The sequence below is a fragment of the Coniosporium apollinis genome (assembly GCF_000281105.1).
Source record: "Coniosporium apollinis CBS 100218 chromosome Unknown supercont1.31, whole genome shotgun sequence".
Taxonomy (NCBI): Eukaryota; Fungi; Ascomycota; class Dothideomycetes; genus Coniosporium; species Coniosporium apollinis.
In genome coordinates, this window is record NW_006913293.1 from 58,234 (window position 1) to 84,779 (window position 26,546).

Genomic DNA, 26,546 nt, shown 5'->3' on the forward strand with positions numbered 1-26,546 from the left:
TTTTGGCGCATCTGGTCTTTTGCATAGCTTTCGGTGAGTGTCTTTGGAACATTCACATATCAGTATCGAGTAGATATGGCAAGTGGGAGTGCAAGCGGCATCCTGTTAGGTCCGCCATGGCCGCCTAGTCGTAGTCAAGTTTATTGATGCATCATATCTATGACTGCATCTTTCAAAGACATACGTGGCCTCTCATAAATGCATTTTCTTCATTCTTGAAGGACACAGGCCAAGCCAGTGGTTACATACCGTAATCGGGGTCCGTCGGCTCGTGATCGGTAAGGTTGAAGTAGGCGCCAAGCTTCCTCCTCCTCTTTAACTATCATCAAAACCGCATAACCCTCGATACAAACGTGCACTAGTTCCAGTGTTTCAGAGCCACGCTTGAGTTGCTCGGCTTGACTGTGTTTTCAAGGTTATCATACTCTCGTTTCCCTTTTTCCACTCAATCACGTGTAGACGCGTGACGTCGTGCGTCTCCCTCGAACGCGCCTTGTCTCGTCCCAGCAGCTACGCCTTTGTCTCTCGCGTTCTGTTGATTGCTACTGGAGATTCACTACACTAATAGCCACCTGGATCTATCGCTACCAACGTTTCGCCATGGCGCCGCGGAAGGAAAAGACAGAGAAGGTCTCTGCGGATGAAGGTATTCGATGTCGACTATGACCGCACGCCCAGTTGATCTTGGCTTCATCTTAGGGGAGGCCGGTCTGCTGACACTGTTACATAGCTGCAGACACGATTCTCAGTTATCTTCGTAAGTGCTCCAGCCCACGGTAATCCCACAGACCATGAAGCTAGCCCACTGACAGTGGTACCAGGCAAGCAGAAGTATGTGTCACACCTTCAAGATTACTTCCATGGTTAACCGTGTCTGCCAAAACACAGCCGGCCGTACTCCGTAAGAGCAGCCAAACCGCACATCCAGTAGAAACTGACAACTATTAGGCTACGGACATATCAGCAAATCTACACAACAAGGTCACGAAGAGCGGGTCTTCCAGCCGCGTCTCAATGCCACAGTATGTTGACGATTGATAGCTGCCGCGGCGAAAATTCTGAAGGAGATGCATGAGCGGAAGGAGATCGAGGGACGTGCAGCAGGTAAATTTCTACGCGTCAACATGCTACCACGCCTTGTGTGGCCCTCGCAGCTCCTTCCAGTAACGCCCTCCATGAGAGCAGACTACGAGAGCACGGAACAATCTGAACTAACCATCGCTCCCGCAGGAAAGCAGATCGTATACCATGTCATCCAAGTACACCCAACCAATCCATCTTTGTCGACCCAACACAAAGAAACATCCGCCTCCTAACACGTCTACACCCCACAGAACTCTGAAGACGCCGCCACACCCGAAGACCTCCAAGCAATGGACGACGAGATCCAACGGCTCCGCGACGAAACATCCCAAGCCAAAGCGATGGAGAAGACGCTCCGATCCACCCTCTCGAACACGAACGCCACACTCTCCACCGCTGACCTACGCGCCTCAGTCGCGGCCCTGGAAGCAGAACGCGCGGAGGTCATTGCACGGCTAGGTCCTTTGCGCACTGGCAGCGTGCGGCCCATATCTGCAGAAGAGAAGGCGGGCGTTGATGCGGAGTTGAGGAAGTGGGAGAAGATGGAGAAGGCGAGAACGAAGATTGCGAAGGAGATGTGGGGGATAATTCGGGAAGGTTTATCTGAGGCCGAGGCTGGAGAACTGAGGGTATGATAATCAATCATCTACCTTTTTCAAGTAGCTTTTGAGGTGCTGACAGTCTTCAGGAACGGCTGGGGCTGGACGAATGAGCAACCAGTCTGGTGGACAGAACGGGAAGGGGATATAATCAGATGGGCTGAGCTGTGTCTCTCCGGATTTCAGTGCTGGTTTGGCTGTGGCGAACCTGTCCAGAACTTTGCTAATATCGCTCTACATAAGCTCGCGGTGAGTTGCGTGAGAAGTGGCTTGGCTCCTTGCTTTCAGAAGCTGACATTGATATGTAGTGTTTTTTGCCTTTTATCGAAAGTTTCCATTGCTCGCAAGCTTTGTTGCAAGGCGAATATACAGACTCGCTGCCGTAGCACTGCGATGTCAAGACGAACCCAGAAATTCTTGCGCTTGTCTACTCCCTGTGTCTGTTCACATCATCACAATCAGACATTCGCGAGGCTCAGAGGACATCAGCAAAGTCTCAGCTGCTATAACTCATGTCCGTTTTGGTTTTTGTTATTCCATCGCGATTACCGGCCCTTGAATGTAGGCTTCCTCTTCTCCCTAAACGCGCGTAACGCCTCATTCCTATCCTCCGTCCCCACCACCATCTCATACGCCTTGTTTTCCGCCGCCTCACCCTCCGCACATCCCTCAATGGCCCTCATAGCCGCCCTAATAGCCACCGGGCCCCCCTCACAAATCTCCCTAGCCACCTTCACCGCCTCCTCAAGCACCATCTCCCTCGCCCTCCCCTCCTTCCCCACATCCTCAGGCAACACCTCCACAAGCCTGTCGCATAGCCCAAGGAAATACGCCTCGGGCCCGCGCACCCGCCGCCCGGTGAGTATGAGGTCCCGCGCGCGGTTCAGCCCGATTAAGGCAGGGAGGCGGTATGTCCCGCCTGCACCGGGGATGATGGCGAGACGGGTCTCGGGGAGCGCGACGGTCGCGCAGGAGGCGAAGATACGCAGGTGCGTCGTTAGGGCTAGCTCGAGGCCGCCGCCGAAGGCGAGAGAGGAGATGGCGGTTAGGGTCGGGATGGAGAGGGCGGAGATGGAGCGGAATGTGCCGCGGAGGCCGTGGAGGAATTGCGCTGTTCTGTGAGGAGGTTAGAGGCGGTTTTGGGGTGTTTGGGGTGGAAAGCCGAGGGGGAGAGAGGGGCGTACTGCTCGGAACTAAAGGTCGCGCGCTCCTTGAGGTCTGCGCCCGCGCAGAAAGAAGTCTCGACATCGCTGGCAAGGACCAAGGCTCGTGTTGGTCCATCAGGTCCCTCCTTGTGTATAGCATTGACCTCGTGGGTCAGCTCGTTGAGCAGCTGGATCGAGATTGCGTTGCGGGCCTCGGGACGATTAAGGGAGAGGATCTTGATGCTGCCGCAGTGCGGCGCGGGAATGTTTCTGACATTGATTACAGGTTTCCGCCCGGAACTGACGGTTGCGCTGTAGAAGGCTCTCTGTACAATGAGGCCGCTGCGAATCGCTCTGAAGCTGGATTTTGATATGCGCATGGTGAAGTTGTAAAGCCTTGGATAGCCGAGAGAGGTTGCGGAGATGATGCGGAGTGACGGTCACGTGCTTGCTTCTTAATATATACTGTTCGTATCGCTATCGGCTGACTTGTTTACCTGAAGAGGCAGAATTTTTCTGACGGCGATTAAGGTATCCTCTCATTCATATCACTATCGCATAACAGTCAAGAGCCAAAACCCGGTCAAAATTGGTCCTTTCTCTGTGCAGCGGCCGCGCCACCCTATCTAGAACAACTTAGACTCCAATACCAATATCCCTCTACGCAACCTACTAATCCTACTCTCAGACCATCCAAACTTCGTAGAAACGAATCCGCAGCGTGAAAACCGGAAATCCAGCCTTACCACCAGGAAATCGAATAGACTAGGTTATTTGAGGAGCAGGACTTCACGTCGAAGTTTGGCTTTAGAGCTCTTCTCCGACCACCGCTGATATCCACGGCATGGCTCACAGTCGCAAGAATCGGGGTCGTCGTCGTCGTCTACAACGCACCCTTTTTGGAAATCTGGAGCTGCATCTTGAATTACCGCCTCACCCAGAAACACATAGTGGTTTCCTTGCCTGCGTACGATGAGTGGAACAGCTGCGCCGTCCACTGTGTATATTACGTCTCCCTCTCTTGTGTGAGCGGGTCCAAACCCGAGCGAGTGCTCAGTGGGAAGCAGTCTCCGACCAGAGGCGAAATTCTTTATTAGCCAAACAAACTATTCGGTGACCAAAGGACAGTACCAAAACCTGTCAGCAAGACTCGAAGCAACGTACCCGGAGTTGTGGGACAATTGTTGGTAGAGGTCCATACCATAAAGGTCCCACGACTTCTGGTGCGTTGCTTGCTTCCGGAGCTCAGATTGGAAACAGTGTTTGAACATCCATGGAATGTGGTCTTTCGTATGTATATCGTTGCCGAAGTAAGCTCTGTTGTTATCGTCCAAATAACTTTGAACAATGGCCCAGAATCGCTCGGCAAATATGTCCGCTGACATCCCCTCAAGTCCTTGTACAGGATTCCTTTTTGCCCGGGAGCTTGAGCTGTCAAACAGTCCGCCAATACGCGAGATCGTATCAAGGTAGGTTCCTTAAACTTCTAGTGTGTGCTGTTGCTGTGAGGAGAACGGAACTGAAGAGCTTTCTTCTCTAGCGAGCTCCTTGGTCTCGCCCAGATACAGGCGCGGCCGTTTTCATTCCTTTTGCCACTCGTTCAATCTGGGCATGGACGAGTTGATAGACAGATCAGGCACCCAGGACGGCAAAAGCCCTCCGGAGGATCCGGCTAGGGATAAGATGCCTAAGTTGTTGTTACTGCGTAGGCAAAACACCGCAGTCTCTATATCACGTCTTCAACCGACTTTGAGTAGTCCGCTTCCGGTGCGCTAATGATATTGGCTTTGTACACGCTGAGTAAAGCGAAAACTTTGTCTCGTGGATCCGTTGCTTCGCATGCCCTAGTGGCGAAGAGTGGATCAACAAAGTCCACGATGTTTCGTGTAAGACCTTCCCCGAAGCGCAGAACCGGAGGCAAGTCGTTCTTCAGTTGCTGGACAACAAGATCGCTATGTTAAAAGGACGCAGCGCTAAAAAGCCCCAGTCCAGCGAAAATGGACCACAGATAACTTAGACTTCCTTTGCTCTGACAGTTTTTCGGAGAACCCAAACGCGACTGAACCATGGGATTTTCAAAAAGTGTTGTAAGTCTTCCCAGATCTCCTGGGTTACTTCCTCCTGAAGGAGGTGTCCTGGATACCGGATACCTTTCTCCATGGGATCATTGAAAGTATAATGGTGTCCTCTTTCAGGATGACTTAGACATATGCAACCGTTCTGGTTGCATATGTTGCCTTCCATGTATTGGAAGAGCCGCACGAGGCGTGTGGGAGATTGCAGCGTTTTACCTTCCCCGAGGTAGACCAGGACCTTGGTAGCACCAGTATAGATATCTGTCATCTTCTTCACCTGGGCGCTACGCTCCTGGGGATTTCCTTAATCGATACAAACTGAGTCGATCCAGAGGGCCCTCTTCGTTACATAAAAACGAAACCTACGGAGCGCGGCCTAGCAATTTTTGGTTATGCGTATCTCCATCCGGGGTGCGACGGTGAATATACTGCTGGAGCCACTGAAATCTCCATGAGAGTCCGCCCAAGTATATGACACGGCCTCGTACGAAGGAACGCTCCCAAGGCGGACATTGACAAGATCGCATGTGAGGTCTGAATCATAATATCTAGGGCGAAGTAAGAGCAGCCGAATCTCATCATCGAAGGTGAGGGGTAAGTATTTGTGCCCTAGAGGAATGAAGCTACCACAACTGAAGCAAGATTGATGCGTGCTGAATGTGCGCACATCTCGGTGTTCAGTTGAGTTGGAGCGGATTGACGGCATTTGCTGAATAGTGGACCGGATGAAAGCACAGGAAGAGGACAAATGATGGGATGGAGGAATCTAGAATGCTAGAACCCGTTATTGCGGTAGTACATGGGTTATATGTGTGGTGAGAGTTCTCATGATCGTGGCGGGGCGCTGCGGCTGAGTCTGTTACACTGCGAGCTCAGTGTAGGAACTTTAAGAGTGCAACTGCAAACGCATCTACACATGAACGGGGCCGCGTAAGACTTTTCAAGGGTGGTAATGGAAGATACTTGTTGTGTCGCGAAAGCAGAATACCTATATGAGGGCCGTCAACAACAAGGGGGGCAAACGAGTACTCTGTGCGATGAAGGAGCCTGGGCGTAGAAACGTGCACGTGACATGGTGCCGCGGCATAGGGGAGTCTCCCGAGCGCTACGCAAAATAGTGGCATACCGATGTTCAAGTCTAAACATCGTTCTTACTCTGTGAAGCACTGGATAGCTGTCGGAAGTTCACTGCTTCTCTCCCCCGTTCCTCGACCTCAAAGATTCCTCCCTCTATTTGCGGATCCGCTCAAAAACTATCTCCAGCGACACATGTCGGGAATTCACAGAGACCTAGAAGCTGCAGAGACGGAAAGGCAAAACACAGCGGTAACGGCACCGCCGGATTTGAACTTCATCCCGAAGCTTGCTACGACGGACGACGCGTCTAAGGCGGAGGCGAATATTGAAGTCACAAAGGACACCGACAATCCATCAGGTACCACTGACAATGATGTGCTGGCAGATTGGGAGCGGGAACCCTATCAGTACAGCTGCCACCAAAAGAGCAAGGCTTCAGACACGCGATACGAGCGCGTCAAGAAGAAGTTCACGGCTCAATTTGGCCGCAATCGTGGAGTAAGGTTGACGCCTCCCATGTACCGAAAACATGAGGACATCGCTCGTGAGAACATGGCGGGGAACTTTTTCAAGGTTTTAGCCAATGAGTGCATGGAACAGCTATACGATGATAATCCCAATGGCAAGTTTGGTTCCATTGGCGTGTTGTCGTTTGCGAGGCTGCATCACATGAATTTGCACTATTTTGAAGCGGATTTGGCGGCCGAGCTGGCTGCGGTTATAAAGAAGAAGGATACGGATAGGCGGCAGATGATGCGGATCCGGAAGAAACTACGGAATTACAGTAAGGATATCATCATTTTTTAAGGAGATTACTAGTTGGAGAACTAACCACAGAGAGCAGGCGCAGCTATCACGGATTACGAGCGTGTGTTAAACAACTGGCACCAGCCTTTGAAGGGAAATCTGACAGCTTTCCACAAAAGCATCCTCCCGGAAGCCTTCAGAAACCTCATCCGATCCGAAAAGGACTGCGCCTGGGACAACGCATATATTCCACTCGCGTCGGGGAACCCGTGGGCGGCCAGCTTCGTCAGTAGAGTGGGAGCAGCACTGTTTGGAGGCCTCGCGCTTGTTGTGCCAATGCTTATCATGGGCGTGAATAATGCTTCCACTAAAAATTTAGTTACAACCTCCGTTGCTGTTCTTCTAGTCGCTATCAGTCTCTCATCAGTGTCACTTGGTTCATGGCGAGATGTTCTAGGCATCACGGCTGCGTACGCAGCAGTTCTTATCGTCTTTGTTGGGACGAGCACCCCACAGCCAACTAGTCAAGGGGAAGAACAGAGCTGAGGCATGTACGGATCTTGTTAGGTATTTGAAAAGGAAATCAGATTATCAGGTCACTCGCGAAGAGCGGCTAGCGGAGAAGCACTGAAGCAGTAGGTGTATATAACAAAACGTACAGCCGTAGGTATTCACCGATGATCATCCACCTGACTACAAATCCACAACACCGATTCAAAACTCAAACATGGGATCCCGGACGAGATCCATTGTTCCCCTTGATCTATGGCTGTATGTGAAGGAAAATGATGATTTTTTGCGTAAACATACCACCACATTGTGTTGAGAGTGGCTCAAAACTATTGCGCGGAAACTGTGACCGGCCAAGCAGCGCCCCTCACGAAGAACTTCCTGAGCAATCGCATCTCGTGAGAAAGAGTCTGTTTCTAATGTCCTATGCTCGGAAGTTCATGCTATCATGCTATTCATCTATGCCGTCAAGCCCATATATGATGGTCCCCAACTTGCCAAAAGCGCCACTCAAATGCATGCTATACTCCTCGTCTTCCAACCTTCCCATTCACCTTCCCATCACCCCTTCCGAAAGCGCCTGCCAGCCCTCCGCCCTCCAAGGCGCTAGCACTACAGCTCTCTGCGCATCCCCGACCCTCCCCGTCCCCGCAAACGCCCTCGCCAGCTCCTCCGCACTCAGCGAGCCCAGCGGCGGAACCACCCTTCTAGCCGTGCTCAGTGCCATGAGAGCCGGATACGCCTCCTCAGTCATGTCCGCCAGCTGCGTCCAACCTTGCGGCTCGCTCGGCGCAAGGAGGATGGATGTCAAGATTTCGTTCCTCTGCTGCAATTCCGTTTCTTCTGCCTCCGCCTCAGCGACCTCCAGTGCCGCAATCCCACCCAGCACCGCCTCCACCCTCGCCTTTTCTGCCCCCGCCAATCCACTCCCCATCCGCAATCCCTTCAGATCCTCTCGCACGGCCTCCAGCACGTCCCGGTTCTCTTCAAGTGCAGCCGTTGCACCCAACAACACCGTCGCCCCCACATGACCCGGCCACTTCTCCACGACCTCGAACAGCTGCTCCTTCGCAACGCTCTTCTCTTCTTCCCCACCCTTGGCCCACAGGACCTGCGCCAGCAGACAGACGATGTCGGGCGCGGCGCCTGAGTCTCCAAGTGCTTGGCGGAATGCCTGAATCGCGTCATCGGTGTGGGACTCGAAGTAATGCGCCAGTCCCGTCGTCAGGCGGGCTGAGAGTATCGTCTTCCGAAAAACATCAGGACCCATGCCGCTGCTGTCAGGCTCTGAGAGCAGGTCCAGCGCCATCTCCGCGTCCTCGGCTGCCGCAGCGAAGTCGTGGGCCGCGAGGCGGTTGCGCGCGAGATCGGTTTTGGCGTGTGCGAAGCGGGCGAGCGCTGCGCTGGACTCCGTAGCCTCGTAGTCGGCTTCCGCGGCTGCACAGATGGCTGTTAGGGCGTCGATGGCGGCGTCGTGGGCGCCGATGCGTTCGTGGTAGAGGGCTGAGAGGTGGTGATGGGGAGCGTCGTGGGGGCGCTGGGAATGCAGCTGTTGGAGGGCGAAGAGGGGTTGGATGAGGGGGGTGAGGTTGTTGATGGCGGTGTTGGGGGTTGGGGAGGAGAGGAGGTGGTCGAAGGTTGAGGTGGCGTATTGGCGCTTTGTGATCAATGAGGCTGAGTCGGAGATTTCGAATGCGTGGGTGAAATGCGCGAGGGCTTCTTTGGTATCGCCCCATAGGAGTGCGAGGAGGCCTTCGCCGAGCCAGGCGTGGGCGTAGTCGGGGTCTGTCGATTGTGCACGAGCGAATGCCTGGTGGGCTAGCTCGAGGTCATTCTGAAGGAGGTAGAGAGTGCCCAGATTTGTCCACACTCGCACGCTTCTCTCGTTGAGGTGGAGGCTTCTGACGAACGAGTGCTGGGCGACTTTAGGATTGAGCTGAGTAGTGACAACGCCCAGCGCGTTCCAGAACTCGGCATTGCCTGCCTCCAGCTCTATGGCGCGCTTGAAGCAACGCATTGCCGCTTTCAAGTATCGCGTTGTCTTCTTGGCTTGACCGTCTTGCTCCTGTGGCTGCTCGAGGCATGTATACGCCCGATATTCTATCCATCCGAGATTGTACCACGCCACAGCTTGAGCATGAACGTCATGAGCACAGGCGTAGATTGCGCGCTTCTGCGCCAGTATCGCCGCAACGATGGAACGAGTGAGGTTGTCGAATGCTGGGTTGGTCATCTCCGCAGTCAAGAGAGACAAGCCGCCTTGCCCTATATTGTCAGCTTCCGCGAAAAGATCGTATTCCTTGATGTCGATGTCTGTCTCCAAGAGCTCTTTCAGATCCTCCCGTGGTAAATCGCTCAGCCGAACCTGGACCGATGAGAAGACTGAGCAAGCGTCTCCGACGGCTTTCCACAGGTTGAACGCGTCTGGCCGATAGCGAGCGATGTTCGAAGCTGCCTTCAGGGCTTCAAGTGCACTGTCTGCAGCTCTCCCGAAGAATCCAGTTTCCACGCGTCGCCACGCTCTTTCTACGAGAGTCTGGAGCAAAGCAATGCTCACACCAAACTCCTCTGGCTTACTCTCAAGTACCTTTCTATACCCATCAATGGCTTCATCGAACTCGCCCAGCTCCCGATTAACGTTGGCAAGCATATACTTCGTGAACCAGGCACTTTCGTCCGCCTTTTTCATCTTTACCCCTTCGCCAGGATTCTCCGCGTACCTGAACGTCCGAGCCGCAGAGTTGTACCGTCCGCTGTTATGGTAACTCTCTCCAAGCCCAACATAACTGTGGTAATCATCCGGACTGATCCGTAGCGCGTGTAAAAACGAGACGATGCTCTTCTGATATTCCTGCTTGTTCATCTGCACAACGCCGAGCGCAGAGTACGGCCAGCTGACGCCCTTCTTCTTGGAGCCGGGCGCAGGCCGTACCTTGCCAGAGTCTACCACCCGCTGCGCGATCAGCTCGACAATGTCCCAGTCGCCCTGGTCGGCGAAGAAGCGTGCCAGCCGCTCAGCTGCTTCTATTTCGGAAGGCGACAGCTCAAACGCTTTCTGGAAGCATTGTCGTGCGCGCTTCTTGTCATGCGCGTAGTCTGCGTAGTACTTCCCGAGGCTGGTGTAAGCCGGCGCGAAGTTCGGGTTTGTTTTAATCGCCGCGAGAAACCTAGCGTAGGCACCGCCTCGGTCTTTGCGGCTCGCTCGAGAGGAGTCAAGTTCCCACATGCACATGCCGATGCGATACTGGGTCTGTGATCTCAGGTCACGCATCCGCTGGTCCTTCGGGTCCATCTTAGACAGATACGTCTCAAGCTCCTCAAGGCCACGGTTGTAGTCGCCATCGAGTGCTTTGCACCATGCTGCTTCAGCGCCGATACGAGCGTTGTCTGGATCGCGAGCCAATGCTCTTGAGAGGAAGTCGACGGCTTGAGCATACTCCTCTTCTTCTTCGAGGATTAGACCGACGCCGATCAACGCCGAAGTAAAGGTCGGCTTTCGTGCTAAGATGGCATCGAATATGGACCTCGCTTCAGGATGATTACGTGGTGATTGATATTGGATGAGAGCTGTTGCCAGAGTGTTGCTGACCGCATCAATATTGCTAAGACCAGATCAGCAGTAGTCTTTGGGTGCAACTTGTGGTTACAAACTTTTGAAACTTGAGACCTGACTTCTGCGACTCAGCAGCAATCGCCTTCAAACCGTCCCTCGAAGTCTCCACCGCAGTCTCGTACTCTTCCAGATGCAGGTAGTATTCCGCCATAAGCCGATGCGCCAGCGCGGAGTCCTTCGCATCGTCCAAGCCCTCCGCCATCAAAAGCAAACTATCCTCGGCGTTGAGCGGTACGCCTTTACCCTCGTCTACTTCCCCATTCGCTTCCGGACTGTCCACCTTCAGCGGAAAAGGCGCGATATCACTCGTCAAAAACCCCCTCAACACCTTACTCAAACCCATCTCCGAAAAGAACCCCACAAACTCCCTCACAACCCCCTGGTCAAAATCCCCCAACGTCTCCACATCCCTCCATTCAAGCTCCAGCCTCCACGCCAACTCGAACGGATGCTTGATAACCACCATCCCATGCGCCATCTCCAGCACCTCCTTCCTCCTCTCCCCCTTCTTTTCCAGCGGCAGCACAACCAACACATCATACGCCCGCTGCAGTAACTTCTCCTCATAGACCCTCCTCGTCTCATCATCAGTGGTCCAATTCACCACCTCCCTCCACAACTCCTCGACCGCACTTTGCCCGTAAACCTCACGCTTCACCTCCTTCGTCACCTCCCCCAGCCGTGCCCCTAACCGCGTCCGCCGCTCCCCAATCTCCCTGTTAATCCTCTCCTTGTCCTCCGCCTCCGTCAGCTCCGCAAGCCGCAAATACGTATGGGCAGGATGCGGGACGCGGCCCTCCAGCACTGCATACAACTCCCTATTGCTCGGCAGCTGCAGCTCTAGCGTGCGCTTGTACTGTGCCCTTGTGCCATGGGCGCGTGCAAGGTCAACGGCTTTGTCCACGATGGTTTGGCAGCGGTGCGCGTCGTCTGCAGCGGCGAAGAGGGCGGCGAGGCGGGCGGCGGTGGTGAGGTAGTCGTTTAGGTGGGCGGAGCCTTGGTCTTCGTAGAGGGCGAGGAGGCCCTGCCATGCCTGGCTATCACTCGGCCGGATCTTCGTAGCTCTCTCGTAGGCTTTGGCGGATTCGGCGGGTTGGCCTTTTCTGTGTTGGGCGAGGCCGAGGAAGAGGTTCCTGGTGTGTGTATATTCCGTCAGATCGAAAAGCTTGGGTTGGATTTGTGCAAACGGTGGGAGATGAGAACGACGGCTGGACATACGCAAAGTAGTTCTGCGAATCCGACGCAAGCACGACCTGCGCCTGCGTGATCGCTTCGTCCCATTTCCGCGCGTCGAGCGCGACTTTTGCGGCTTTGAGGGCCGCCTTGTTGGTTGACATCGTGGCTGCTACCTGAGATTTCTTGCTGAATGGAGCTGTAACCGCACCTCCATGCCGCTTTTCGCGAGATTACAGATGCTCAAAGCGACTGTCAAGCTAGGGATGGTGCGAGATGTGTTCTGAATACTGTCCAGCAACTTTTCGGATTCATGTCCCGCGTTGAGCATTCGCGAATGACGTCTGGCGGTTGCTTGGCTCGCTGCTTGTGGAAAGCTTCTTTCAGCCCTACAATATGAAATGAACTCTAATTGCAGGTGATTTTCGTTCACGTAGTATCTTATTGTGTTTCGTACACTGGGAAGAAATACTCAAGTCGATCTTAATAGACGTGGAGTCTGTCGACTAGCCCAAACAATATCTACAATGCGCGCCAGATCCCATGCCCCACAACATTAATGGCCCCTCAATCCAGATCATCACTACTCGTGACGACCTCCTCTCTCGGCGGCGGATAGAACTGCAGCGCGCCACCCTTCTGTATGACGCCCGTGCGATCATACAACGACCTAGCCCTGACATACGGATCCAAGTTCCAGTAGTTCTTCCGCAGCTCCTCCGCGATCTTATTCCTCTCCTCACTCCTCCCCGCCGCCTCACCTCCACCCCCTATCCAATCCGTCAGCAATTCCTCATAACGTCTCACCAGCCCCTCCCTCTCCTCCACCAGCCGCTGCCTAGTTGCCGCATCCTTCATCGCATCATTCTCGCCCGGCTGCGGCTCCACATACCGGTACTCCCAGTTCTCGTCGCCGCCGAGCTCCTTAGGGATCTGGTTGCGGGGGACGTAGGTCTCGAGCTCCTCGACGTTCTTGGTGAAGTGGACTTTTCCGGCGACGACGGGGTCGAGCCAGCCGCGGATGATGTTCCAAATGCCCTGGAAAATCCAGGGGGACTTGTGGACGAGGACTGCGCCGAGGGATTCCGGGTAGTTTGCTTCGAAGCACTTGATCATGAATTTTACGGGCGTGTAGTCCATGTTTGACATGCTGAAATTTGTCATGTCGAAGACGATTGTCTGGCGAGTCGCTGTGTCAGCACTGTCTTCCTCACGGACACAGATGGCGCAATTCCCCGGGGACGGAAGGAGACTTACCGCAGTATCGACCGGCGGCCTCAACAGCATCCTCGCCGTCTCAATCGTATAAACCGTGAACCTCTCCAAGCTCGCCTCGCTCTGCTCGCCCTGCCTATGCAACCTCACCCTAACAAAGCACATGGGCCGTCCCTCCCGATCAACCCCATGCAAAAAGCTCTTCCCCATCCTCATCTGACTTATAAAGTCCTCCCCCTCCTTCCTCTCCGCCGCACTCGCGCTCCTCGTCTCGTCCATCATGCCCATCTCGCCCTTGGCCATGATGTCGCTATCGACATGCATCTCAGTCGCGCGCCAGTGCATCGTGGAGATCAGCATCACGAGCGCAGCGCCGACGTCCCACTTGCGGGCGCGCAGGAAGCGTAGTAAAAGCCCGTCGGGGTGGTCGTGCTTCGTCATGCTCCAGAAGGCGTTGCGGAGTTCTTCCGGGCTGGACTTGGCGAGCGCTTCGCGGTAGGCTTTCGTTTGGCCGTGCTTGTCGTCTTCGTCGGTGAGGGCGGAGAGGTCGGTTGGGGTTGCCGCGCCAGAGGAGGCGGTGGAGCCGCTGTCGGCGTCGTCTTTATGCTTTTTGCTGAAAAGGGAGAGGCGGCCTTTCTTCTTCTTGTCGGGGGTGCTCAGGGAGGCGCTTTCGCTAGAGGCTGGGGTGGGCGTGGCGGCGCCATTGGGAGTGTCGAGAGAGGTGCGTTCACCGGTTACGCCGAAGACTTTGAGGGTCAGGGCCCAGAGCTCGCGGAGTTTGGCTTCTTGGTCCGCGGTCAGGTTGCCAGGCCGACCTGGCTGGATTTGGGATGGCATGCCGAGAAGTGCGAGGAAGTCGTGGTCTATTGGGAGTGTCGAGATTTGGGGCGTGGTAGGATGGTCGTCGCGAGTAGATGGATGGAGACTGGTGGTGTAGCGCTTGAAGATGAGAGCCCCGGCAATTGAGATGCTGAGTGCAATTACAATGTTCGTGGAGCTGATACTGTTCTTCTTTGGACTGAACGCGCGCGCAGATGAGTGGGTATACTGCTGGTACCAAAGCCTGGTGGAGGTGAGATGCTGGATACCATGCGCTTGAATCCGACTACTTTGGAACAAATGTGAAGTAAAAGTTGCACGAGTAGTTGAGGCTGTGACTGAAGTCTTGCAGAGAGGACGGGCGAGCATCTATTGATATAAGCGCAAGACTAAGGTCTAGGGAGGAGCGATTCGAGGCGTGTTGCCGGCTCGCTCGGAGGGGGCTGAGTGTGCAGCGCAAGTGCGATGCGCGATGCTTTGTGCAGATCCGTTGCGCAATTCAACTGGGGAAAGGAGTCGATAGAATGCTGTCGGCCAGGTGCGAATACTCTAGCTGGATATCACGGGAGCCGGCTCATAGGAACGGCCGAATGCTCAATGCCGTTGCAGGACTCGAGTTTTCTTTGTCCCCCCTCGTCATCGTGCTTCCCACACAAATCGGCCCCGCGCGTCTGTGTTCCGAAGTCCCGTCCCGCGCTGCCAGAATCGCGACTTGACACGCCTGACAGCCCGTGACAGTTCCAAGTGCCAACAGTAACAAACTCCCCCAATTGCGCGCTCTATCAGCCGAACTCATCTCCCAAGACATTGAAAGCCAGCTCGACGCCAATGACCTCGACCACCCCCTCCACCGACCCCCCCAAGCGCCCCTCATCCCGCGGACAAAACCTCCCCTCGCGTCCAACAACCCCGTTACGCCCACCATCACGCTCCTCATTCCGGGGCAGCGCCTCCGCTCGATCCTCGCAACATGGACCCCACGCTCCAACGCCCCTCGAGAGCCTAGAGCCTGCGTTCGCGGAGCTGAGCGACGGGATGGCGGACCTGGAGGCCAACTTCATGCACCTGCAGCTCATGCACGAGAGCCTGGCGCGCTTCTCGGAGAGCTTTGCCGCGTTTCTGTATGGGCTGGGGATGAATGCTTTCTGTGTTGACTTTCCTGAAGTAGGTGCCTTGCTCATTGGGGGAGAGGGGAGGGGTGTGGTTGGGTAGAGGTAGGGCAAAAGAACAGAGGGGGGGAGGTGCTTGAAGGGGAGTTGCAGGGTGCGGGAATGAGATTCATGGAGGAGATCGCAGTGACAAAGCGTGATGATGGAGAGGACATCGCTAACGCACAACGCGACCACCACAGGCACCCATCCCCGAGTCCTTCAAGCGCGCCGTAAAGTACTCCCACCCACTCCACGACTCCCGTCTCCCAACCTCCTCCTACCAGAATCCCGATCCCAATCACGACCCGGATGCTACCTTCCTGTAAGTCCAGAACCCCTCGCCCCTCGACGTACTTTTCTCCCACCCCTTGGCGGCGCAGACTTCACCGGTAGGGGATCCTGACTAATACTGCGAATAGAACCACCGACACCTCCTTTGTCGAGAATCCGCCCTCCTCGAAAGCTGCGACGAAGTTCAGCACGCCCGCTCCCTCGCGGATAGGCAGGGGTGGTGCTGGTGTGGGAGGCGGGGGTAACGGTCGTGGCGGCGCGGCGGGAGGAAGAGGGGTGGGGAGAACGAGGGGCAGTGGGATTGCGAGGGGAGCTGGGCGAGGGAGAGGTGGGGGGAGGGGTGGTGCGTAATACGAGATCCTGATGATGACGCTTAATAAGACGTTCATGTCCGGCGAAGACGACGCAGGTGATGGAAAGGGACAAGGGGCGGCTGCTCGTAGCATTATACCCGTGGGATTACGATTAAATTATACTACTGATTAGGTGCGACTTGGGTATTCAAGCCATGTAAACTTCCATCCAAGAGGCCATCAGAAGCTGAGAGAAGTGAGCACGGCTATGCACAAGTGCCAGTGTCCAAAAAAGCGAATGCATGCTCGCAGCAGCGGTATCATCGTGCATCAAAGTCGTCAAGCATAAACGCTGCAGGCAAGCCAGCCCAAGCGTTATGAGTGCTATGCAGCCGGTCATTACGCCAAGGTGCCGGCGCTATGCTGAGGAAAGGAACTCATTGTCGAGATTGGTGACTCGCGCCGCACGGCCCAGCCCTTAATCGCGAGGACGAAGGTCGTCCAGGCCATAAGGAGGGCGGTGAAGCCCATGGTCACTGTGAAGGTGAACATAGCGTCGAGGTTGTAGGATCCGAGCAGCGCGACGGTGTCTTTATTCTGTTGACGGAGAGGTCAGCACGTTGAAGCGGTCAGGTAGGAGGTTTAACATACGCTCTCTATAAAAATGAGGCCGCCGGCAATCAAGCAAAACGACGTGATTAGTTCAGTTGGTGGCCGCGCAGGCAGGTACGAAGTTGGCGGCGAGAGGTAGAGCAAGATGTATGTCAATGCTCTCGCCATAGAGAAGCCGACGAATAGTGTGCCCCATTGCTTGTGTATCATGGTAGACAACATCGAAGCCTGGTGATGCGAGCCCATCATGATACCCAAAAGGAGGATTATAAGGCCGGGCATCGGATTGAGCGGGACACGGTATGTCTTGGGTGGCTGCCATGCTTCACCGTCATGCGCAGTGTCGTTGTCGGATGTCGAGATGGTCGTGTTCAAGAGATCTCGGATCTTTCGGGATTCGATGAGCATGCCCAGCTGTGATTGGTCAGGAGTTTGGTCCGAACACCACACCCAGATGAGGCAACTTACTGCACCTCCTCCAAAGAACATGATAGAGATAGAGACGTGTTCCAAATCTTGAGGAGTCCATTTTCCACCCCAGGAGGCCAAATGCTCTAAGAAGACGTTCGAAGCACCGTACAGCCAGATGACGAAGGATTCAGTAAACTCGGCCGATGGAATGGCAGCTTTTCGACGACCAACAATCTCCTTTGCTGGCTTAATATTCCACGCCCAACCGAGATCGGCAAAGCAGCCCATCCATCGACCCAGTGTGAGTAGGCCATACCAGAAGAAGATTCCACCTTTGACGAAATGGGCGAGGATATTGAAAACCGCATTGCCGCGCTGCTCTTGTGTCAGGCTGGGATTCAGTTGCACGATTCAGGGGCAAAACAACTTACAGCAATGCCTCCGTAAACAACAGCTCCGGTCGCAATGCCGGCGAAACCGAGAAGAATGATCGTGCGTTCTATTGCAACATAGAAGAAGCGCACCGTGGCCAAGGTCGGACCAGAAGCCAGTTTAGGCAGATTACGTGAAAGAAACCGGTCGACCTTAGTATTACGCAAAAAGCCCTGTTTCTCGCCATCCACTTCCTCGTCCTCGTCATCATCCGCGTGATCTGGAGATTGTTGCGCTTCAGAGAACTGATGGTCCTCGGACCCCAAGCTGGGAGAACGGGAACTGTCGTAGAGTGAGGCGGTGTTGCGCTCGGTGCCGTGCCCCGAATCGTTCGACCACCTGCTCGAATTCGCATTTTCAGCCTGGATCTGCTGGAGCCGGTGATACTGGGCCATGACCGCTGCCGACAATTTCCCAGGGACTTGAGCCTTGGCTCTGCTTGTATAGAGGTTTACAACGCCCATCAGCACCCAAGCGGATGCGATCCACGTAATGGCCCAGCCGATCTTCCCGTGCGTGTTGTTCTCGTAAAGGTCCGGAGTTGAACGGTCATAGATCACGCCAAGGAGAAGGCCCAGTCCGTTCAGGGCTAGAAAGAGAGCTTGAGCAGGAAGCGTGTACCGGGAACGAGCGATGCTGAACATCAGGCCTGAAGTCACGATTAGCGACAGTGGAGCTATTCGAGCATGCGGCACTACCCACCGACTGGAAGTACAACGACCCAACCGACAACCATGAAGAGGATATGGAGATACATCAGGCCGGCGTGCTCGGACAAGCTGAAGTAGCTGCGCGGGCGGTCTGTGATCGGAGTGCCGTCGTACCACAGCGCTGAGCTGCTGCCATTTCCGCCGTGCATCTCTCCGCCCATGTCCATGTGCTGGTCATCGTGTCCGTGGGCTATTGCGAGAGATGAAGCGCCTAGCAGGAGCGCGGCCGTGGCCAGTCGGAGGACGCGTCGCCCAGGCATTTAGGGATATTATGGGTATCAGGTGCTCGCTGTAAGTAAAAGAGTCTAACAGATCTAGAGGATTGCGAGATGAGCGGAGCAAGGAGAGTATCTGCAAGGGAGGAATAAGCTCGGTGGTGAGGTCTAAGATGGCTCAGAGGAAGTGAACAAAGAGAAACGAGATACAGAGTGCTTCTGTAGGAGCCCGCTGCGCCGGATGAGGCCGGTCGGCGAGCTGATATCAGCGTTCGAGGCCATCACGAGAGGATGCGTGTGTCAGCATTTTATGAGTCGACGCGGTACCTAACCAGGGCGCCATGTTGGGAACGTTTTGCGACAGCGACGTGTGCCAGTTCTCGGCTCTGGACGGGAGCTTTCCAGGAGCTCTAGCGTCCGAGCATCCCGGACGGATGATCGTCATCAGCACTTTCTCACCTCATTCTTATATCTGTGACTCCGCGGCAACGCGCCCCGCCGCCCTCACGCGGTTCAGAGCTTGGAAAGGCTTCGATGTTCCGATATTCGTGATTGCCTGCGTGCAGCAGCTGGCAGCCAAACGCTCGGCGGGCGTTGTTTCGCTCGCGCTGGCGAAGTGGTTGACATCAGAGGTTCAAGGCAGCATCACATGACTCAGCCTTTTCGGCGGGCGGTGGCCCATGCCCTCCGGGGCAGCTGGCGGAGAGGTCCCGGTGTCCGAAAGGCTTGGCACGCCATCCTTGGACGTCACCTGCAGCCTCTCCCAGCCTCTCCCGCTTGCGCCGACCTTGCCGTTGGCCTCACCTTCGGATGTCGGTGCTATCACCTTCCGCCAGCTTGCATGCCAAACTTGGCTCACAGCACCATGCAATTTTCAGCATGCACATTTGAGCATTGGCTGATCGAAACATCTCAGCCCCACCAATTAGCCAAGATGTCGCGCTGCGATCGCGGCTCCATTCGGCGACCGATCAAGGACGATGCCTCGGATTTTGCGGAGCCTAGCTATCTTCTTCGCATATCCTGGTTCTCGGATGGTTTCGGAGTTAATCTTGAGTTGACGTGAGCATCTCTGAGCAGCGTTACATATCGTTCTGTGGCAGATGACTCACCTTGGACAGCTTACGAGAAAACCACATCCGCTGCTCGTAAGCACGACTTTGAGTCACCAGAGGTCAAGATAACGTTAGACACACGCGTCCTCGTGTCGCGCATGCATGGCTACAAGCGGCCGTTGATCAAGCGTTAGCATTGCGAGCACGAGGAAGCGCCGCAAGGCGTGCGGCCGCAGCTTCGATACGTACCACGTAACAATCAAGGGGTGAGGCTGTGTTCAGAAGCATGACTTTGTCAATAACATCACCCCCCAAACGACGATTTATATACACCTATCGTCAATCCGGGCTCGAGAGGCTTTAGGTCGCTTAGGTATACGTTCAGCAGCTGTAAAAAGTAGACGGTAGAGAGCTAAGAATCTAATGAGTTTGTAATTCCGTGATAAGATGGGAAAGTGCTTTCTTCCGGTTCGCACTCTACGCCGCTCCTGCAACAGTGTCTGCAATTACCGCATCATTGCTCTCCTAGTTCATATATATCTCCCAATCCTGCAATCTTTTAAGTTCATTGGTTGTTTTCGTCTCAAACCTCATCATTTCGAGCACTGGGGAGTTGCTGCAGTACAAAGGGATCGCAGGCTTGGACGTCCCCTGCTTGGCTTTCAAGATTGACCAGAGCCTTCGCACAGTCCTGAAAGATGTCGTAGGAAAAGTTCCATTCTCTAAACTCTGCTGGCGTCTCTAATTGGTGAAATTCAGGTCAGCGGATGGACTCAAGGGGACATCAAAAGAACCATCCCCGTGTGCAATTGCGACTTACTTGGAATCGGCCCTTTCACGTAGGCGCGCGCTTCTCTCTGAATCTTCTCAGCCTCATCCTGTCCAGCATTCGAGAAAATCTGCATAGCTGCAGCCCTCGTTTTGCGAATCTCTTGAAACAGCTTCAGCCGCCGAGGTACCTCTCTGACATCTGGTAAGTTCGAGAGCAAAAGGCCTAGCGCTGCTCCATCCTCTATCGCCTGTGCTCCACCCTGGCCTTGATTCGGAAGCATGGGATGGGCAGCATCTCCGATAAGAACAACCTTGCCTCTGGTCCACGAAGAAATCGGCGGACGGTACAGCAGCTTCCAGAGCTTGATATCTTCAGCCACTCCCATGGCAGCTCGCAGTGACGGATGAAAGCCCTGGCATTCTTCAATCAACTCAGTCAAGCTTGCATTTGATCTCCAGTCTGTCTCTCGCTTGTCAGTGCGGGTATCAGGATGGATCAAGCCAAAGTTCTGTAGTTCCCCGTTCCGGCAGGGGTACCAGACGATTCTCCGGTCTGGGCCAGTGGCCAAATTGACTCCCGGTGGAGCGCCTTGCACTAAAGACCGCGTCTCGGCACGCTGTACCAACTTCTCAGTAGGTACGAGGAAGCGGAACATAGAGCTACCAGTCGGCGTCGCCACGCTATCTGTCCCGATGACCGTGGAACTCAGAGAAGAGTGTACACCGTCTGCTGCCACAATCAGATCTTTGTAGACCACAGATCCATCTGCCATTTTCAACGTCCCCAGCTCGCAATTCACTTCAATAACTTTAGCGGCGAGGTTGATCCTCGTAGGCTCCGTTTCACGGTGATCTTCATCGCTAGCAAGACGTCGGTAATCCGCTTCGCCGACCAATCGTCGGAGCTCGGTGTGGAGATCGACTCGATGAAGGAGATACCAGGGCCAGCCATATCTGTCAACCATGTCTCGGCAGTCTGCGCAGTCAATCGTCTCAAGAGTATCACCCTTCATGAAGTGGCACTACGGCGGTTCAGCGATAGTATTTCAGGGAACTATCTGCGGCGTCTTACCTGCTCCACTATCACGGCCTTCGCGCGCTCAAAGTCGAATCCATATCGTGCCAGTATCCGCGACGCGTTTGGGCAGATGTTGATGGCCGCTCCCACTTCGTTGTTGAAGCGCGACCTCTCGAAGATCTAATACAGCAAACCACTTAGTTCAAGTTCCAGGAGGTGAGAAGAGACTAGTAAGCGTCCCCGGAGGAGGATCTTACCTCAACGTGATGTCCACTCTGGCGCAGCGCGGTCGCGGCCGTTAGTCCAGCGATACCAGCCCCGACGATCCCGACGTTCAGCGAGACACTGGCCACACCGATGCCGAACATCTCATCCGGCTGGTTGTCAGGGATGTTCGAAGCCATGTCCTCTTGGAAAGGATGAGTACGTGTTAGGGCAGGCGAACAAGTGCTGGTTAGCTCGACTCACCTATCGCGGTATACCACCAGCTATATGATCTCCGGCCTCAAAGTCATAGCATGTTCTGCGGTGTCACCATCATTCCGATATCTGTCAGCGTAACCATGCAACTTCGTCTCATCACTTGCAGCGGAAAGCGTGATTGTGGACCCAAACCGACCAAGCATCTACATGCTTTCTGCCGACTACAGCGCCACGAGTTGCCCCCGTGAGGCTTAGTGCTGACCTGTTGTATTACAGCATGCGTTTATAAGCGCTACAGATGCACAAAACCCGACTGCACATGCACTCTGGCTTCGCTACAGGCATGCCACGGTTCGGCGCCCCCACCCCTCCTCTGGACAATTCAAAAGATTGCACCCCGCATAGGGATTGTTTACAGGGAAAGATGCTACCACATGGTTATCCTCGCATTGCGACCCTCTAAATATTATAATATAAATATTCTAAACTTAAGCAGAGTATGCAAAGACATAATAGAGTTAATCTTAGCTTATCAATAGTGTTTTATATAGAACTAATAGTGTAGAAAGGTAGTAAGGATAAGGGTATTGGAGTTCGCGCGCAATCTTTTCAAATTGACAAGAGGGGGGGTGGGGGCCCCGAACCGTGGCATGCCTGTAGATCCGGGAATTGCATAAAGGATGTCCACAATGTATACCTCATCCTGGCAGTGGTCACTAACAGCACTGACTCCGTTTCTTGTCCGGAACTCTTGATGGCTCGTCTTTCGAACCGGGCAACTCCATTAATGGAGCTTTAACGATCACGATACTGCACAACTGATTTTCAGTTGTGACCGACTTGCATTTGCCGAAGCCGAACGCGGGCCGTACCCTGGAGCTCCGCAATCCTGGCGTCGATCTCAAAGATGCCCCCGCTTGCGTCATCGTTAATAGCATCTTTTGCATCAACCGAGTTTGATATTTGACGTGATATACTCTGCTTGTGAAGTATAAACTTTATATTTCCGAGTATAGGATCTCAGAGCTTACAACATCAACATGTCACAGCAGAAGCAGTCCCATCCGGACGCTAATCTTCATCCGGAAGCAACCGGTCTCGCGAAGGAGACAGTCGAGGTAGTGAGACCCTTCCACAGGAGCCACGGCCAAAGGGCCATCCGAAGAGCTCGTTGGCGCATTAAAGGCTACTCGTGACTCTAGTGGTGGATAGCCCCCAAGTACAGTCCGTACATCAAAGACATCTTGGACGACCAATGCATCAAAGAACTAAACTGCCAAGTACCTTTTACTTTCTATGGCATGGGATGGGTCTAGCTGCTCTTATATTGATAGGATCACGAGTCCCCTTTGATGGTGAATCTGCTGTTGACCAAGCTGGAGCCAAGACGCGACAAAGAGCTTTTAGGGCGGCTCTTGTCAATAGCAGAGTACATAGACTGACCTACAATGCCGTAGGCACACGCATCAGAGGAACCACTAAAGCTCTACGCAGGCTGGTTCTGCCCCTTCGTCCAGCGCTCATGGCTCGTCCTCGAGGAAAAGAAGATCCCCTACCAGTACATCGAAGGTCTCTACCTCCACCCGTTCATCGAGTTCAACACCAAGCCTCAGTCTCCTGCTGACCGATATGGTCGCGTACAGTCAATCCCTACCACAAGCCCGACTCCCTCATGAGACTCAACCCCCGCGGTCTCGTCCCAACACTCCAGTACGAAGGCAAACCGCTCTACGAATCGACCGTCCTGTGCGAGTTCCTCGAAGACGCGTATCCAGATCACGCGCCGCACCTCCTGCCCAAAGATCCATATGACAGAGCACGGACGCGCATATGGACGGACTTTGTCACCAGCCGTGTCATTCCGAGCTTCCATCGCTTTCTCCAGTGGCAGCCTATGGATGACAACGAAGGGCTCGAGAACGCGCGGCAGGAGTTTTTAGGATTCTTGAAGGAGTTTACCAGCGAGATGGACGCGGGGGGGCCGTTCTTTATGGGTAGTGAGCCGAGTTTGATTGATTTTGTGATTGCGCCGTGGGCGGTAGGTTTTCTTACTGCCTTCCTGTATTCAATTTCACGAAGCTGACGGGTATTTTTCGGTCAAAGGTACGGCTATGGGTCTTCGACCATTACAAAGGCGGCCTAGGTGTCCCTGAAGAGGGCCAAGGCGGTGAGGATGAAGAGGTTTGGAAAAGATGGAGAAAATGGTTGTCGGCGATACAGAACAGGGAGAGCGTGAAGGCGACGACGAGCGAGACGGAGCACTACCTTCCTATCTACCAGAGATATGCGGACAATGTCGCTCAGAGCGAGTTGGCGAAAGCGACGCGGTCGGGTCGTGGTGTGCCATGAGATGGCATGCATAAGAGCAAAGCATTTGGAACAGTGAAAGCCTGCCCAAAGAAGCGATCTGTTATCCAACATAGTAGATATATCGCCTTGTGATATCTCTTCGTCAGTTCGTAAATGGGGGGTATCAACATCCATCCCAAAGCCCTCCGCTGATGCCGTAGAAGAAACGCCGTAGAAGAAAGGCCGTACCATGCCCCGCTCATGCCTAGCCCACGCTCTCGACCCCTGGAAATCCCCACTAACCTCAGCCACTGGACACAACCAGGCCTCCAGCTCGAAACCAGTCCAGTAACAACTTCACCTACGTCGCAAACCTTACCACCCTCCCCGCCCTCTCCGTACTTCCGGCCCTTCCACCCCTTCCGTCGCCCAACGGGCCCGCATGCCTATTCCGCCGCTCATTTCTGACCCGCCGCGCCTCCCTCGCCTCCCGTGCCCGCCACTCCAGCACCTGCTGCCGCCGTCTCTGAGCCCGTGCGTAGGCGAGCGCCGGGGTGGGCTTGAAGCCGACCCCGTTCAGGCCCGTGCCGTCGTCATCAGGCTCGAGACGGGGATCAATGAGGTGGCCTGTTATTTCCGAATCCTGCCAGGTTAGGGATGTCGGGTCCAAGGAAGACGTCTGGGAGGTTTCGGAGGTTTGGGAGACGGGAGAGGAGCCTGTGGAGGTGGGCGGCAGGGGCGCGGTTGTGGAAGTGGGGGGAGATGTCGAGGTGAGCGCGATGCTAGTGGGTGTGGTTGTGGTTGGGAAGGCGGTTGGAGCGGATGAGGTAGAGGGAGGAGGGGGCGAGGCGATTCTGCGGCGTGCTGCTCGTGATTTCAGCGATGCTGGTGGTGTTGCCGGTCTGATGGTCGCGATGTCCGCGAAGCTTGGCGGCGGTAATGGCGAGGGCGTCCGTGAGGGCTGCACAGGCTGCAGACGTGGTGCTGGCTGCGGCGTTTCTTGGATTTCGAGCACTGAGGTCGCTGATAGTGGCAGCCGTTCCTCCGCTCCGTTACGTATGGGAAGGTGACTAGCTTTGACGGATGATCGCTCCCAGCCAAGTATCTCTATATCTTTGAAGTCTTCAGCTCCCCTGGCGCTGCTGTGCTTCACGCGCTTCTTGGCCTTTGCCCCGCCTGCGTCGGTACTGACGCCGAAGTCGAGCGGTGGGATGCTGCCTCTGATCTTCAAGTCCTCGAGCTGGGTCGCCACGACGGTACGAGGACTTGCTTGACCTGGCAGCGCGTCTTCAGAGACCTGAGGCGGAGGTATGGCAATGTTCGTTTCAAAACGCGCCGTGAATGGGATATTGCCCATGGTGGGGTCAGACGGGCCCCGCTTTCTTTTCGGTGAAGGAGCTGCTGCGGTGCTCGAGGTAAACATTGTGTAGATCAGAGTGAGGGTTGAAGCGGACCCGTCTTCGTGAGGGATTCAAGCTAGTTGGTGTAAGCTACGAGGTTTGTAAGTGCTCTGCCCAGATGATGATATGGAAGGTGATAATGCGGGCTTCGTGCGGACCCTGTCGATCAGACCGGCTAGGGCTGACGGCGTGCGGACGGGGGCTTACGACTCCCGCTGATGACGAGGGTAATAAAGTGAACAACGTTCAGTATGGGAATCTCTGGGTCGAACTGCGGGAGTAAGGTAGCAAGAGCGATTCGAAGATATGAAGGGAGGGTAGCATTTAATTCATGTACAGAGCGCGCAACATAATACAGCAGCTATCACCAAATTAGGAGATGTACGCCTGGGTGATGGCCTACTCCATGGAGTATCCGTACATGTCCCGGTTCCCATAGTATGATCAATCCCAACAAGCAGCACATAATACGGAGCAGACATAGAAGACCCCCAGCTACCAGAATTTCCAACTGTCCTTCTTCTTCCTCTCCGCTTCTCGCGCTGTCTCCTCTTCCAGCCTATCGGCCTCTTCTTTCGCCTTCCGCCGTGCCTCTCGAGCGGCCTGCATCTTCGCCTCTCTTTCGGCTTTCTTCTGGTCTCTGACCTCGACGATCCTCTTCATCCCGTCCTTCTCCAACTGCCGCCGAATCAAGCAGTACTGATACATGAAAAATGAGCCAGCAGCGAAGGACCCAACGGCCCAATTGCACGCTCTCCACAGCGGCTCTGACGAAAGATGTGTCAGCGAAGTACTGCACCCTACCCAAACTGCTAGCTTACTGCCGAATATAGCTGTTGTGCCACCAATGGCAAAGCCGCTCCCGATACCCGTCAGCAATGCATCCCTGACGCAAGGCTTCTTGTGGAGCTCCCTGAAATCTTCTACTCGTATCGACTTGAGTGCGTCGATCGTAGTAGGTTCTGGCAGTTTTCCGCCGGCGGTGTTCGCAGTGCCTCCAGGCATCAAGTTCGCGTTCTCCGGCCGTTTCGGTGGTGCGGGCGGGAAGACCTCGTAGACCTTCCCATGATAAGGGCGTGTTCCATCATGGTCGTCTTGTGCGTTGGCAGCAGGAGGAGGCGAAGTCTGCCGTGTATCATCGGCCATGGTGGATGATCAAACATCTTTCTTGGTTGTCAAAGATGTCATCTATGAGAATTGAGAATCAAGTCAATTCCGGAGTTTCGCCGTAGCGCGATTCTCACGGCGCCCTGGCGCGTCTCTACGCGTCTCGGATGTCCAGATGCAACGAAGAACCACCAACATTGTAAACGCACCACCGCAAATCCTGCGAGTATCTGCAATAAATCTTGCTTTCTGTAACCACAGGAACTGAGTGCACATATCTGATGCCTTCGTAACACGCAATTACCGCCAACT

At 54.6% G+C, this 26,546-nt stretch overlaps 11 protein-coding genes across 11 annotated transcripts; 4 read left to right on the forward strand and 7 right to left on the reverse strand.

Moving 5' to 3' along the window:
• Nucleotides 1-600: 600 nt before the first annotated feature.
• Nucleotides 601-1,795, forward strand: W97_06069 (uncharacterized protein; the record flags this gene model as incomplete). The annotated part of the gene is made up of 6 exons (XM_007784080.1): nt 601-646; nt 731-757; nt 822-863; nt 1,042-1,259; nt 1,335-1,712; nt 1,772-1,795. The coding sequence occupies 6 exons, from the start codon at nt 601-603 to the stop codon at nt 1,793-1,795; spliced, it is 735 nt and encodes a 244-aa protein (XP_007782270.1).
• Nucleotides 1,796-2,227: 432 nt separating this feature from the next.
• W97_06070 (uncharacterized protein) lies at nt 2,228-3,207 on the reverse strand (the record flags this gene model as incomplete). The annotated part of the gene is made up of 2 exons (XM_007784081.1): nt 2,228-2,798; nt 2,867-3,207. 2 exons carry the CDS (start codon nt 3,205-3,207, stop codon nt 2,228-2,230), a joined length of 912 nt encoding a protein of 303 aa, XP_007782271.1.
• A 2,964-nt stretch (nt 3,208-6,171) lies between these two features.
• On the forward strand, nt 6,172-7,272 carry W97_06071 (uncharacterized protein; the record flags this gene model as incomplete). The annotated part of the gene is made up of 2 exons (XM_007784082.1): nt 6,172-6,763; nt 6,824-7,272. The coding sequence occupies 2 exons, from the start codon at nt 6,172-6,174 to the stop codon at nt 7,270-7,272; spliced, it is 1,041 nt and encodes a 346-aa protein (XP_007782272.1).
• A 514-nt stretch (nt 7,273-7,786) lies between these two features.
• Nucleotides 7,787-12,186, reverse strand: W97_06072 (uncharacterized protein; the record flags this gene model as incomplete). The annotated part of the gene is made up of 3 exons (XM_007784083.1): nt 7,787-10,838; nt 10,888-11,982; nt 12,068-12,186. The coding sequence occupies 3 exons, from the start codon at nt 12,184-12,186 to the stop codon at nt 7,787-7,789; spliced, it is 4,266 nt and encodes a 1,421-aa protein (XP_007782273.1).
• A 403-nt stretch (nt 12,187-12,589) lies between these two features.
• W97_06073 (uncharacterized protein) lies at nt 12,590-14,074 on the reverse strand (the record flags this gene model as incomplete). The annotated part of the gene is made up of 2 exons (XM_007784084.1): nt 12,590-13,201; nt 13,280-14,074. The coding sequence occupies 2 exons, from the start codon at nt 14,072-14,074 to the stop codon at nt 12,590-12,592; spliced, it is 1,407 nt and encodes a 468-aa protein (XP_007782274.1).
• Nucleotides 14,075-14,884: 810 nt separating this feature from the next.
• W97_06074 (uncharacterized protein) lies at nt 14,885-15,849 on the forward strand (the record flags this gene model as incomplete). The annotated part of the gene is made up of 3 exons (XM_007784085.1): nt 14,885-15,220; nt 15,408-15,529; nt 15,627-15,849. 3 exons carry the CDS (start codon nt 14,885-14,887, stop codon nt 15,847-15,849), a joined length of 681 nt encoding a protein of 226 aa, XP_007782275.1.
• A 341-nt stretch (nt 15,850-16,190) lies between these two features.
• W97_06075 (uncharacterized protein) lies at nt 16,191-18,216 on the reverse strand (the record flags this gene model as incomplete). Its single annotated transcript, XM_007784086.1, has 5 exons — nt 16,191-16,388; nt 16,443-16,817; nt 16,872-17,189; nt 17,246-17,895; nt 17,949-18,216. The coding sequence occupies 5 exons, from the start codon at nt 18,214-18,216 to the stop codon at nt 16,191-16,193; spliced, it is 1,809 nt and encodes a 602-aa protein (XP_007782276.1).
• A 1,593-nt stretch (nt 18,217-19,809) lies between these two features.
• Nucleotides 19,810-21,419, reverse strand: W97_06076 (uncharacterized protein; the record flags this gene model as incomplete). The annotated part of the gene is made up of 4 exons (XM_007784087.1): nt 19,810-19,967; nt 20,047-21,019; nt 21,070-21,195; nt 21,273-21,419. 4 exons carry the CDS (start codon nt 21,417-21,419, stop codon nt 19,810-19,812), a joined length of 1,404 nt encoding a protein of 467 aa, XP_007782277.1.
• Nucleotides 21,420-22,478: 1,059 nt separating this feature from the next.
• On the forward strand, nt 22,479-23,787 carry W97_06077 (uncharacterized protein; the record flags this gene model as incomplete). Its single annotated transcript, XM_007784088.1, has 4 exons — nt 22,479-22,559; nt 22,896-23,007; nt 23,082-23,476; nt 23,542-23,787. 4 exons carry the CDS (start codon nt 22,479-22,481, stop codon nt 23,785-23,787), a joined length of 834 nt encoding a protein of 277 aa, XP_007782278.1.
• A 301-nt stretch (nt 23,788-24,088) lies between these two features.
• W97_06078 (uncharacterized protein) lies at nt 24,089-25,084 on the reverse strand (the record flags this gene model as incomplete). The annotated part of the gene is made up of 1 exon (XM_007784089.1): nt 24,089-25,084. The coding sequence occupies one exon, from the start codon at nt 25,082-25,084 to the stop codon at nt 24,089-24,091; it is 996 nt and encodes a 331-aa protein (XP_007782279.1).
• A 538-nt stretch (nt 25,085-25,622) lies between these two features.
• Nucleotides 25,623-26,273, reverse strand: W97_06079 (uncharacterized protein; the record flags this gene model as incomplete). The annotated part of the gene is made up of 2 exons (XM_007784090.1): nt 25,623-25,894; nt 25,949-26,273. The coding sequence occupies 2 exons, from the start codon at nt 26,271-26,273 to the stop codon at nt 25,623-25,625; spliced, it is 597 nt and encodes a 198-aa protein (XP_007782280.1).
• Nucleotides 26,274-26,546: the final 273 nt, after the last annotated feature.